The 14635-nt window shown below is 37.2% G+C and overlaps 1 protein-coding gene across 1 annotated transcript in view; it reads right to left on the bottom strand.

Annotated features, from left to right (window-relative positions):
- Positions 1–14635, bottom strand: part of EFCAB13 (EF-hand calcium binding domain 13) — a 110200-nt gene that overhangs the window by 79777 nt on the left and 15788 nt on the right. The window contains exons 4-6 of the mRNA XM_018064016.1: positions 13056–13177; positions 12020–12102; positions 7275–7418 (exon numbers count right to left, since the gene is read on the bottom strand). Coding sequence (XP_017919505.1) covers positions 7275–7418; positions 12020–12102; positions 13056–13177 — 349 coding nt within the window. The remainder of the gene's footprint in view (positions 1–7274; positions 7419–12019; positions 12103–13055; positions 13178–14635) is intronic.

Genomic DNA, 14635 nt, shown 5'->3' with positions numbered 1-14635 from the left:
AATACACTTTCTTCTCAAATGCACATGGAACATTCTCCAGGATAGACCACATCTTGAGTCATAAATCAAACCTCAGTAAATTTAAGAAAACTGAAATTGTATCAAACATCTTCTCTGACCACAATGCTATGAGATTGGATATTAATTACAAGAAAAAAAAGTATAAGAAACACAAACACATGGAGATTAAATAACACGTTTCTAAATAACCAACAGTTTACTGAAGAAATCAAAAGGGAAATCAAAAATTTCTAGAAACAAATGACAACGAAAACACAACTCAAAAGCAGTTCTAAGAGGGAAGTTTATAGCAACACAATCCTATCTCAAGAAACAAGAAAAACATCGAATAGACAACCTAACTTTACACCTAAATGAAGTGGAAAAAGAAGAACAAAAAAGAAAACATAATTAGTAGAAGAAAAGAAATCATAATGATCCAAGCAGAAATGAATGAAAAAGAAATCAAAGAAACAATAGTACAGATTAATAAAACTAAAAGCTGGTTCTTTGAGAAGATAAAACTGACAAACCTTTAGTCAGACTCATCACGAAAGAAAGAAAGAAGAATCAAATCAACAAAGTTAGAAATGAAAAAGGAGAAGTTACAACAGCCAGTGCAGAAATAAAAAGGATTATAAGAGACTATTATGAACAACCATATGCAATAAAATAGATAACCTGGAAAAATGGACAGGTTCTTAGAAAAGTTCAATCTTCCAAGACTGAACCAGGAAGAAATAGAAATTATGAACAACGCAATTACAAGCACTGAAATTGAAGCTGGGATCAAAAATCTTCCAAAACACAAAAGCCCAGGACCAGATGGCTTCACAGGAGAATTCTATCAAACATTTAGAGAAGAGCTAATGCTTATCCTTCTAAAATTCTTTCAGAAAATGTCAGAGGAAGGAACACTTCCAAACTCATTCTACGAGGCTACCATCACCCTGATACCAAAACCAGACAAAGACAACACACAAAAAGAAAACTACAGGCCAATATCACTGATGAACATAGATGCAAAAATCCTCAACAAAATTCTAGCAAACAGAATTCATTTACACATCATAAAACTCATACACCATCATCAAATTGGGTTTCTTCAAGGGATGCAAAGATTCAATATATGCAAATCAATCAAGTGATATACCATATTAACAAATTGAAAGATAAAAACTATGTATGATAATCTCAACAGGTGCAGAAAAAGCCTTTGACAAAATTCAGCACCCATTTATGATTAAAACTCTTCAAAAAATGGGCAAAGAAGGAACCTACCTCAACATAGTAAAGGCCATATATGATAAGCCTACAGCAAACATTATTCTCAATGGTGAAAAACTGAAAGCATTCCCCCTAAGACCAGCATCAGAGTCTTTTCCAATGAGTCAACTCTTTGCATGAGGTGGCCAAAGTACTGGAGTTTCAGCTTTACCATCATTCCTTCCAAAGAAATCCCAGGGCTGATCTCCTTCAGAATGGACTGGTTGGATCTCCTTGCAGTCCAAGGGACTCTCAAGAGTCTTCTCCAACACCACAGTTCAAAAGCATCAATTCTTCGGTGCTCAGCCCTCTTCACAGTCCAACTCTCACATCCATACATGACTACAGGAAAAACCAGAGCCTTGACTAGATGGACCTTAGTCGGCAAAGTAATGTCTCTGCTTTTGAATATACTATCAACCAATTAAATATTCAACATTATGGGGTTAAATTACAGTATATCTACATTTTCAGATACCATGTAGCTATTTGAAAATGAAAGGCTAAAATAAATAAATTTATTTTTTAAGTCAATAAAAAAATAAAAGGCTGACCAGTATTTATTAACATGGAAAACTTTTCAAGATATATAACTTATTTTTTAAAAATCATACTAGAAAACAATGTATATAGCATGACTCTTTTCTCTTCAAGTAGATTATTTCTATTTTTCCCTTTTTTAGAGGGTCTTCTCGATTCCTAATTGTACGCTTCATCTTTTTACTAGCTTCTGTGAGATCAAAGGGCTTCCCTTGCGGCTCAGCTGTAATGTGGGAGACCTGGGTTCAATCAACCCTCTGCCTAAAATTGGTAACTTATTTCATCTTACAAAATACACATATATATATTCATAATTGAATACAAAATGGATTCTAAGGTCAACATTAAATTATAGGAGGAATTAAAGAGTGTCTTTCACATCTTTATACACTTAAATATTTCTTGGATATTTTATAAAAATAACATTCAAGAATTATGTGTGTTTATTTAAAAGAAAAAAAAGAAGCCTGGGACCTCCTGATTAGTCTCAGAACATGTGGCAATAAACAGAAATAAGGTCAAAATAGGAAACCAGGAATTGAAAAACAAGGAATATAAGGGAGCAAATAAGCTATTCTTAACTGTGGAACAAGAAGTAGGCCTTAGGAAGTCCAAACAAACATATAAATCTATGGTCAGGAAAAGGCTGTAAGTCAAAAACCAAGGAGATAAAAGAGAATCCCAGCGCCACAGGAGTTAATCAAAAGGCCAAGTAGGAAGTAAGGAATTAAAAAAGGAAAAGCAAACCAAGCACCATGTCTCTATGAATCACAGCTTCATATGGTAGGCATTTAATAACATTTATTACATTAATGAATCAGTAAACTTTGAAGAGTTTTTCTTGTCTCTTGTTTGCTTACTCAGGAATATTGACTATCACATTCATGTATCCTTGATTCTAAGAAAATACAGCTTGGCTGACAATAAATATATATAATCCCAATGTATGTAATCTTCTATAAGCACAGAAACTTGATCTTGACTAAGGGAAAAACAAAAGGACTGCTGAAATTAGATCATGAACACTAGAGATTGTAGACCTTTGGAAGCACTATTTCCATCATTAACATGAATAGTCCTTTCAACTGTTTTCTTTACAATTTATATGCAGTGCAAGCTAAAAGCTATGAAGAGACGATTCAGTAATTTGAAAACTTTAGGTAGAAACTCATGCAGATTCCAGGCAATGGGGAAAGAACTGTCAAGGGTAGACAAGAAAACAGATATGAGTCTTCAACAGAAGGGAAAAAAAATGAACTAAGGCATGAAGTAAGAATGCAGTTGGCAGGTATGGAGATTTATGACTAACTGGAGCATGGGGGAAAAAGGCAAAATGGTTGTCTGAGGAGGCCTTACAAATGACTGAGAAAAGAATAGAAGCTAAAGGCAAAGGAGAAAAGGAAAGATATACCCATTTGAATGCAGAGTTCCAAAGAATAGCGAGGAGAGATAGAAAGCCTTCCACAGTGGTCAATGCAAAGAAATAGAGGAAAACAATAGAACGGGAAAGACTAGAGAGCGCTTCAAGAACATTACAGATACCAAGGGAATATTTCATGCAAAGATGGGCTCAATAAAGGACAGAAATGGTAGGGACCTAACAAAAGCAGAAGATATTAAGAAGAGGTGGCAAGAATGCACAGAACTGTACAAAAAAGGTCTTCATGACCCAGATAATCACAATGGTGTGATCACTCACCTAGAGCCAGACATCCTGGAATGTGAAGTCAAGTGGGCCTTAGGAAGCATCACAACGAACAAAGCTAGTGGAGGTGATGCAATTCCAGCTAAGCTAAGCTATTTCAAATTCTAAAAGATGATGCTATTAAAGTGTTGCACACAATATGTCATTTGGAAAACTCAGCAATGGCCACAGGACTGGAAAAGGTCAGTTTTCATTCCAATCCCAAAGAAAGGCAATGCCAAATGTTCAAACTACTGCACAATTGCACTCATCTCACATGCTAGTAAAGTAATGCTCAAAATCCTCCAAGCCAGGAGGTTCACAGTATGTGAACCATGAACTTCCAGATGTTCAAGCTGGATTGAGAAAAGGTAGAGGAACCAGAGATCAAATTGCCAACATCTGTTGGATCATCAAAAAAGCAAGAGAATTCCAGAAAAACATCTACTTCTGCTTCATTGACTATGCCAAAGCCTTTGACTGTGTGGATCACAATCAGCTGGAAAATTCTGAAAGAGATGGGAAAACCAGACCACCTGACCTGCCTCCTGAGAAATCAGTATGCAGGTCAGGAAGCAACAGTTAAAACTGGACATGGAACAACAGACTGGTTCTAAATCAGGAAAGGAGTATGTCAAGGCTATATATTGTCACCCTGCTTATTTAACTTATATGCAGAATACATCATGTGAAATACCAGGCTGGATGAAGCACAAGCTGGAATCAAGATTGCCAGGAAATATCAATAACCTCAGACATGCAGATAACACCACCCTTATGGCAGAAAGTGAAGAAGAACTAAAGAGCCTCTTGATGAAAGTGAAAAAGGAGAGTGAAAAAGTTGGCTTAAAGCTCAACATTCAGAAAACTAAGATCATGGCATCTGGTCCCATCACTTCATGGCAAATAGATGGGGAAACAATGGAAACATTGAGAGACTATTTTCTTGAGCTCCAAAATTACTGCAGATGGTGATTGCAGCCATTAAATTAAAAGACGCTTGCTCCTGGGAAGAAAAGCTATGACCAACCTAGATAGCATATTCAAAAGCAGTGACATTACTTTGCCAACAAACATCCGTCTAGTCAAAGCTATGGTTTTTCCAGTAAGTCATGTATGGATGTGAGAGTTGGACTGTGAAGAAAGCTGAGTGCTGAAGAATTGATGCTTTTGAACTGTGGTGTTGGAGAAGACTCTTGAGAGTCCCCTGGATTGTAAGGAGATCCAACCAGTCCATTGTAAAGGAAATCAGCCCTGAATGTTCATTGGAAGGACTGATGCTGAAGCTGAAATTCCAAAACTTTGGCCACCTGATGTGAAGAGCTGGTTCATAAGAAAAGACCCTGATGATGGGAAACATTGAAGGCAGGAGGAGAAGGGGACAACAGAGGATGAGACTGTGGGATGGCATCATCGACTCCATGGACATGAGTTTGAGTAAGCCCCGGGAGATGATGATGGACAGGGAAGCCTGAAGTCCATGGGGTCACAAAGAGTTGGACACAACTAAGTGACTGAACTGAACTGGAACATGGGGTTCTTGCCTGGGAAAGATTTACGGAGAAAGGAAGAACAGCAAGCAAAATTATGAAGAAGTGAGGACCAGAAGCATAAGAGTTTGGCCTAAGAAGAGCAGCTAAGTTTTTGAGATATTGACATGACAAAAATTGTGTTTTAAGAAAATTGGTCTCGTAGTTGTGTACAGGAAAAAGTGGAGACTGGGGATAGAAAATTAGGATACCATGGCAATGATCCAGGTTTTTTAGTGCCTTTTATAGAACAGCCCATGTCTAATTTTTCTCAACCTGGACTACTAGGGCAAAAAGGAGTTAAGAAATTCTGAAAAAACATAAATTTGTATAACCACCCCACCCTAAAATCAGTTACCATCAAAAATAATTTTCTTCTATAATTCTGAAGAAAATCTTTTTACCTGGATCCTGAGAGACCAAATAACAAACATCATTCACAGCCTTAAGGAAATCTGAAAAATCCAGCATTCCATTAACTATAAGAAATGATTCAGAAAAAGAAAGAAAAAAACTCCATTAGCAAATTTACCAGCAGATTCACTAAGCATATAAGATAAAAATACAAACTAAAAATGTGGCTAGAATCAACTGACATTAGAATACCATAGTCTATACACAAGTCATGTGGTAGTTCTATTTTTAGTTTTTAAGGAACCTCCATACTGTTCTCCATAGTGGTTGTACCAATTTACATTTCCATCAATGGTATAGGAGGGTTCCCTTTTTTCCACATCTTATCCAGCATTTATTGTTTACGCACTTTTTGATGATGGATATTATGGCCTGTGGCTCCCTTAATTAATAACAAGCTTTGAATGCTCTGTAAATGTAATGCATTCTCTATTATCTACTTCTTTGATTCAAATATCAAACATTGAGTGCAAAAATATATATTTTTCTAGGTTTCTGTTGTTGTTCAATAGTCCAGTCATGTCCAATTTCTCTAGCTACTTAAAGTGTTATTTATTAGGGTTTTATTTTTATGTCCTTGAACAAGAGTGATGTTGAACCTATTTGTATATAATTATTGACTATATGTGTTGTATTTTATGTGAAATACTTGTCCATGTGTTTTGTTCTCTTTTCTATTTCATTATTTGTTATCGATTTGCATGAATTCTTTACACATTTTGTAAACTAATCATTTGTCAATTTTGTGAATTGCAATTATCTCCAAGTTTGTAACCTGTCTTTTCACTTTCACTTTTTAAATATGCGTGCTAAAAAATAAATAAATAAATAAATATGCGTGCTAAGTTGCTTCAGTCATATCTCACTCTTTGCGACCCAATGGACTGTATGTAGCCTACCAGGCTCCTCTGTCCATGGGATTCTCCAAACAAGAATATTGGAGTGAGCTGCCATGCCCTACTCCAGGGGATCTTCCCAACCCAGGCAATGAATTTTAATATAATTAAACATATCAAATATATTAATCTCAAACACTTTTTGCCTTAAGAAACTTTCCCTATCCCACGCCATTTCTTACTAAGGCAATTAGCAAAAATTAAAAGTCTAAAAATATCAAACGTTGATGACAGCATGTCATAACCCAACCTAGTAATCAATTAATCCAGTCATGTGTATCAGAGGCCCAATTTTTTAATATCATTATTGTAAATGTGCACAGATTTTTTTATAACATTTTAAAGTTTAACTTTTCTATCATGTGTAATTAATCTGACCATGGCAAACCTAGACAGTGTATTAAAAAGCAGAGACATTATGTTGCTGACAAAGGCCCCTATAGTCAAAGCTATGGTTTTTCCAATAGTCATGCATGGATGTGAGAGTTGAGAAGAAGGCTGAACACCGAAGAATTTATGCCTTTGAACTGTGGTGCTGGAAAAGACTCTTGAGAGTCCCTTGGACTACAAAGAGATCAAACCAGTCAATCCTAAAGGAAATCAGTCCTAAATATTCCTTGAAGGACTGATGCTGAAGCTCCAATACTTTGGCCACCTGATACAAAGAGCCAGCTCATTAGAAAAGACCCTAAGGCTGAGAAAGATTGAAGGCAGGAGGAGAAAGGGATGATATAGGATGAGATGGTTGGATGGCATCACTGACTCAACGGACATGAGTTTGAGCAAACTCAGGGATATGGTGAAAGACAGGGAAGCCTGGTGCGCTGCAGTCTATGGGGTTGCAGAGAGTTAGACATGACTGAGTGACTGAACCAAAAACAACATATAACTTATGTCCATGACTGTACACCCCCTAAACTATTGATGAACACATTAAAAACTTACCATCAATATCAACAGTCTTCAGTGCCTTTCGCATTTCTGTGTCACTTATAGAGATCTTCAAGATGCGACAGATCATTGGCAGATCATTCACATAAATCTTACCACCTCGAATTTTACTAAAAATTTTACAGGCTTTCTGAAGTCCTAAATACACATAACAAAACAGTTAATTAATTCAAGGGAATAATCATTTATTCTCCCCATCCTTTCCGGGGTCGGGGCTGAGGGGCAGGTAGGGGACAATCACTAAAGAAAAAAGAGGAGCAAATCTTTGTGTTCCAACTCTTTGCTTTAACATCAGTCTTGTCACTTATTTAGGTATGTCTGGAGCCAGTAACCTCTAAACCTATGAGTTTCTAAAGAATTCTCAGAAACTATCAGAAAACTCATGCAAGGCTCACATAAGCAAAGGCTTCCACAACTTTTCCTGGACATGTTAAACCTTTCTCTGCTTCCTTATAACTTGTGTGTGTTGTCAGCCAAATCTCTTGGTATTCTGACTACTCACATGTCAGTAAGTATCCTTCAGTTAAACAGTCAGCTAATAGAGGGCAAGGTTTTTCATTCTTCAAGTCCCAGAATTGATTCAGAACAGATTCTCAAAAAATGTCTACTGAACTAAATTGGGTTGAATTCACCTTGTTTTCAGAAAAAGAGGCAACAGATAACAGTGATAAATACCAGAAAAAGACTTTTTAAAAGACACAAATGACTTTACTAGTAGAAGTTTCATTAAAGTATTGGAGGTGGAAACCAGATTTCAGTGAAGTGGGAAGTAAATACTAAAGCAGTACTAAAGAATGTTCAAACCTTTGGACATTTGCACTCATCTCCTGTGTTAGTGACATCATGCTTAAAATCTTGCATGCTAGGCTTCAGCCTTATTTGAACCAAGAACTTCCAGATGTCCAAGCTGAGTTTAGAAAAGGCGGAGGAACCAGAGAGCAAATGGCCAACATTTGCTGCATCATAGAGAAAGCAAGGGAATTCCAGAAAAATATCTACCTCTGTTTCATTGATAGTGCTAAAGTCTTTGATTATGTGGATCATAACAAACTATGGAAAGCTCTTAAAGAGATGGAAATACCAGACCATCTTATCTGTCTCCTGAGAAATCTGTATGCTGGTCAAGAAGCAACAGTCAGAAACGGACATGGAACAACAAACTGGTTCCAAACTGAGAAAGGACTATGATAGGGTTGTCTGATGTTTATTTAACTATAAGCTAAGTACATCATGAGAAATGCTGGGCTGGATGAGTTACAAGCTGTAATCAAGATAGGCAGGAGAAACATCAACAACTTCAGATAAGCAGATGATACCACTAAATGGCAGAAAATGAAGAAGAACTAAAGAGCCTTTTGATGAGGGTGAAGGAGGAGAGTGAAAGAGTTGGTTTAAAACTAAATATTAAAAAAAACTAACATCATGGCATCCAGTTCCATTACTTCAGCCTGGATGAAGTAATAACCAATGCCATGGACATGAACTTGGGCAAACTTCGGGAGATGGTGAAGGACAGGGAGGCCTGGCGTGCTACAGTCCATGAGGTTGCAAAGAGTCAGACACAACTGGGCAACTGAACAACAACAGGAAATAAATAGTAATTAACGAATACAGCTCTTTCAATAAGCTTCTCTGAAAGAGTATAAAGCTGACAGAGCATAATCTCTAAGGAAGCAGAAGAAAATAAAATTGAAAAAAAGAGAAGTGAAAGGATTGGTCTTGTGAAAGCAACTCTTTCTCAATGAGACAATACAGACTTTGTTTATAGTCAAGGAGTTCAGGAAGATTCTCCCAAACAGTCTTTATTAACTCTCTATGAAAAAGCAATGTCACCTCTTAAGAACTGAAGGACTAGGTGATAGGATTGAAGATTTGAAGAGAGCAATGGAGATGTGAAATAAGTACAGGAAGAAACAGGAGAGGGATATGATCAAAACAAAAGGGAATACCAACTGGTGCTAAAGGCAGTTCAGGTTGGAAATCATATATTCACAGGGGCACCAAATGAGGTAGTCTATGAAATAAAATTGCAAAATAAAAAGAACTACAAGTATAAGAGACTGTGAACAGAGAACAAGACATTAAAGTCTGAGGTTTCAACATTATAAAATGATCAAATTGTATACATCAGGGTTGGTGAGAGAAACTGAAGTAAAATAATTAGTTTTAAAAAGTATTGTATGAGTATTACATTAATCAACCACTTGGACACTAAAGATGTCTTTAAAGACACTAAAGATATGTGGCCCTGCCTTTCAAGAAAGACTGACCAGAATACCTGGAAAGCTACTTGGGGTGAGTTCTAATACTCCATCTAGACAAGGGAGCTAATTCACACCTCCATCTCTTGGTTCTGCCTGACCAGAAAGCCTGGCCAAAACACCCAGGAAGCTATGCAGCCCAGCAATCCTCAAATGGAGAGTCCGGAAAGCAGAACTGGTCATCCACAGAAAAAGTCAGTGCCCTACTTTAGCCAGGGAACTTGGGACACAGGTCTGCTTGAGTCAAGACCACAAACAAAAAGCCTTTCCAGCCTTGGAGCTGGTTCTCCTGCTTACCCAGAGAGAGGAAGTAATTCACAGCCCAGTGCACTGCTGAATGGAGCTTCTGGCCCCGCCTGACCAAGAAGCCTGGCCTGAACACCTGGGAAATGACTTGGCCCAGCAGTACTTGAGCAGGTAGCCTGGCTAGTGGATCTGTCTGTTTGCAGAAACAAGCCAGCAACTGCATCTAGCCAGGGTGTACAGATCTACCTGATTAACTCCCCAAACAAGAGTCTTATCAGCCTTGGAGCCTGTTCTGCTGAATATAAACTCCAATCCTATTAACTAGGAATCCTAAACAGAGCTCCTGGGAATCTCAGTAGCCCACCCTGAAGCCTCTATTACTTGGGCATTTGATCAGAAAACCCAACCAGCAACTCTGCATCTCTAAAGCCAAGATGGTGGCCTTGTCTGTCCAGGGAGTTTGGTGCAGAGATCTGTCTGACTGGATTCCCAAACAAAGAGCTTTGCCAGCCCTGGGGACCTATCCTTCAGTCCCAACCAGGCAGATAAGTAATTTATAACCCCATCGAAAACTGAATAAAGGCTCCAGTCCAATTTGACCAAGAAACCTAACCATAACTCCTGAGAATCTGTATACAATGGCACTTCAGAGAATCCCACTGCTGGCCCTACCTGTCTGCAGACAGGATGGTAAATCAGTAGACCAGAGAACTTGGTGCATATTTCTGCCCAAATTGATACCCAAACTAACCTTGCAGGTCTTAGGGCCTGTATGGTGCCTTGCTCAGCAAGGAAACTAATTCATAGTCCCAACACACTGCTGAACACAGCCTTTAACCTGCCTAACCAGGAGACTTAACCAGAGCACACGGGGAGCTGTATAACCCATCCTATAGCCCTCTTTACAGTAACAGTTGAACAGATAGCCCAGCCCAGGGTTTTCCCTGTCTACAGAGCAAAACTGGGGCATCTAACCAGGAAACTCAGTGCTGTCTAGCCTGATTCAGATTTCCAAACAACAAGCAGTGCACTCCTTTGGGACCAGTTCTACTACCTTTCAAAGCTCAAAAGTTAATTCATAGCCCTGCCTACTACTGAGCAGAGTACCCAGTCTTGAATGACCAGAGAACCCAGGCAACACAGAAGCTTTCCTATAGCTTCATTTAGGGGATGAACCAGAAGTTCTAGCCAGTTGTTCTCAACCAGTGCATCCCCTCCCCAACCTTAGAACATGAGCAGTGGCCTAGCCCCAAAATAGACTCTGATAGCAAGACCCACCTTCCCAAGGACATTGCCAGTTAACACATCCAGAAACAGAAACTAAGCTGATTGGTGAAAAACTGTCTCTGCTAAAGCAAACCAGTAATATCTGGAAAAGGAGGTCACTTACTCAAATGTAGATGCCAACATAAGGAATCAAAGATAATGAATAATTACGTAAATGTGACACTTTCAAAGAAAACTAATAAAGTTTCAATAACTGGCCCTAAACAAATGGAAATCTATTAACTGTCAGCCAAAAAACAAGACGCTCAACAAAGAAACAGAAAATATTTTTAAAAAAGAAAAGAAAAAGAAATCCTAGAACTGAAAAATATAGCCAACTGAATGGGAAAATTAAATAGCTTTAAAAACAAACTGAACCACACCAAGAAAGAATCTAAAAGCAAGAACACTTAAAATTACCCAGGCGAAAAAAGGAAAAAAGAACAAAGAGATCCTATAGGACTTATAGGACACAATCAGAAGAAACAATATCTGCATTACAGGAATTCCAGGAAGAGAAGACAAAAAGAAAGAAACAGAAAATATATTTAAAACAACAATGGCTGAAAACATCCCAAACTTAGGAAGATAAATGGACATCAAATCCAAGAGGCCTAGAGGACCCCAAAATAGTTTGAACCCAAATAAGGTTACACAAAGACACTTTATAATTAAACTGTCAAAAGGCAAGAACAAAGAAAGAACTTTGAAAGCAAGGAAAGAAAAGAGACAAGAGAATCCCATAAGGCCATTGGCAAATTTTTCAACAGAAACTTTTCAGACCAGGAGAGAATGTGATGATATACTGAAAATACTGAAAGAAAAAAAAAAAAAAACTATCAAGCAAAAAAACCCATCCCTTTAGAAAGCCATCAAAATTGGAAAGAAAAAACTTGATTGTCTCTTTGAGAACACAAAACACATAATAAGGAAATTTATTCAAGAAATTCTGAAACCTATTATTACCACTTAATTCTTCTGAGTAAAAGCGTCCTTCAGGTACTTCATCATACAGTGTCTGGTAAAGGTTAGAAAGTCTTTCATCTTTCCTGTCAAAGAAACAGCCATATCAGAAAGCAAGAAAACAAAAATAAAACAAAAAACCCACAAAACATTTATGTCACTTTGCAATATATAGTATTTTGCCATTAAAATTTAGCCTGAAATTCTCCAGTCTCTTACACTCCATAAGAACCTTTCTTTAAAAACTGTCCAAGTGATAATCAGTTATTACATATTATTCACCCTAGAATTCTCACTTCTTTTAGGTATATCTCTATGGAGCAGATTTACCCTGGTCAATATATAATATCTCTTGGCTGTGGTCCACTTTTTCCTATTCCTAATTCAACTTACAACAAAATTTATAGAAAGTTATTATAAGATTTCCCGGGTGGCTCAGCAGGTAAAGAATCTGCCTATAATGCAGGAGACCCAGGAAATGCAAGTTCAATCCCTGGGTGGGGAAGATCTCCTGGAGAAGGAAATGGCAAATCAATCCAGTATTCTTGCCTAGGAAATTCCAAGGACAGAGGAGCCTGGTGGGCTACGGTCCATGGGGCTACAAAAGAGTCGGACAGGATTTAACGACAACATTATAAGATATATAACAATACAGTCAAAGAATCTCAGATCCCATAACCTGTTGATAAAAATATCTTAAAAAGATGATTCATCTGATTCCGTAACATGGAAATGTTGGTGTTAGAAAAAATGTTAAGAGTCCATCTAGTACAAGATTCTTACACAGATGTGGAAACTGAGGCCCAGAAATACAAAGTGAATTCTATGAGTTTAAACCAGCATGTGAGATCGATCAGGACTCAACTCTAAGTCTTTCAATTCCACATGCAGGGCTCTTAGTGCCATGCCAGCCTTCCTAAGAGCAGTCTTAGTTAGCACAAACTATTTGCCATACTTTCTGTAGAAGGGAGAAATGAATGTTGTAGAAAAATCCCAAATCTGAATCCAACATTTAAAAAGAATACGATGATTTAAATACCGAATAACTGAGGGATATCTATCAAGAGGTGACAAAATCTTGTGAATGCTGTACTGACTTGGCAATTTGCATAAAGAGCTTTCTTTTCTAGTCATCTTCTCTTTCACAGACAAAGGAGAAACCTAGAGCCAAATACAAGAATATCTGTGTCTCAGATCACATTTGTAAACTGGCATTCTTGAACAATAAACCCCTTAAAAGATTAATCGTCATACCTAGGCTCCTCACTTAACTATACTTCTAATATAAAATTACTTTTTGTAATTAAATGACAGCTTATAATACTAAAATTTTAAATAAACTACATCATTTTCTTTGGCAAAGCCACATTTTTCTTAAGTATGCAACATCATCTCATAATTAATACTGTGTCGATTTATAGTAATATATTTTATAAAAGATGGCAAATCTATGGTATAGCAAAGACAAGACTATCAATCTCTAGGCTACATATACAAGTTTTGACTACATAAGTAAAGTAATGTGAAGAATCAACACAGTTATTTAAATAATACAGGTAAGTTTGCTTTATTCTTATGGTTAAGAAAACTACCATAAACATTGATAAAAATAACACTGCATGTATAAACTAGTTCAAAAATGGTAAACAGCTTAGGTAGATAGAAAAATGTTACTTTAGAAAATAAGAACTGAATTCGAGGTGTCTTCAATTTCTCATGGCTTTATGGAAGGAACCTAGAGCCTTGACTTTTTTTGCTTTTTTTGGCTGCTATCTTAGTTCCCCAATCAGGATTTGAATCTTGGGCCCACTGCAGTATAAACCCAATTACTATACCACTGGACCTCCAAGGAATTCACTAGAGCACTGACTTTTTTTTTTTTTTTTAAATTTTAAAATCTTTAATTCTTACATGCGTTCCCAAACATGAACCCCCCTCCCACCTCCCTCCCCACAACATCTCTCTGGGTCATCCCCATGCACCAGCCCCAAGCAAGCTGCACCCTATGTCAGACATGGACTGGCGATTCAATTCTTACATGACAGTATACATGTTATAATTCCCATTCTCCCAAATCATCCCACCCTCTCCCTCTCCCTCTGAGTCCAAAAGTCTGGTATACACATCTGTGTCTTTTTTCCTGTCTTGCATACAGGGTCGTCATTAAGACCATGCAGGATCCAGAGAGGACTCTCAAACCATACAAGACTGACAGGAATATGAGTTAATGAGTGAGAATCAAACAAAACAACAAACAGAAGATTTCAATCCCCCAATGACTTCATATCTAGATTTACCAAATATCAATCCTGAAATAATTATGGGACATAAGCAAATAATATAAGGCAAATTTTAAGAACTAAATAAAACTTCTAAAATGTATAGACATTAAAATTTCAGTAGATAGGTTAAACTGCAGATTATATTCAACTGGAAAAAAGAAAAGTAAACAAGAAAGTAGATGGGAGAAATTACTCAGAACAAAATAGAAAAAGATCAAAAATATGAAGCAATGTTAAAAAACACAGAAAACAAAATGATAAGGTGTAACATACATCTAATAGAAGATACAGAACAACAAAATAAAGAGATTGGAGGGGGAAAAATAGTCTAAAGATA

Source organism: Capra hircus, chromosome 19 (assembly GCF_001704415.2).
Source record: "Capra hircus breed San Clemente chromosome 19, ASM170441v1, whole genome shotgun sequence".
NCBI classification, from domain to species: Eukaryota; Metazoa; Chordata; class Mammalia; order Artiodactyla; family Bovidae; genus Capra; species Capra hircus.
This window is presented reverse-complemented; position numbering and strand designations above follow the sequence as displayed.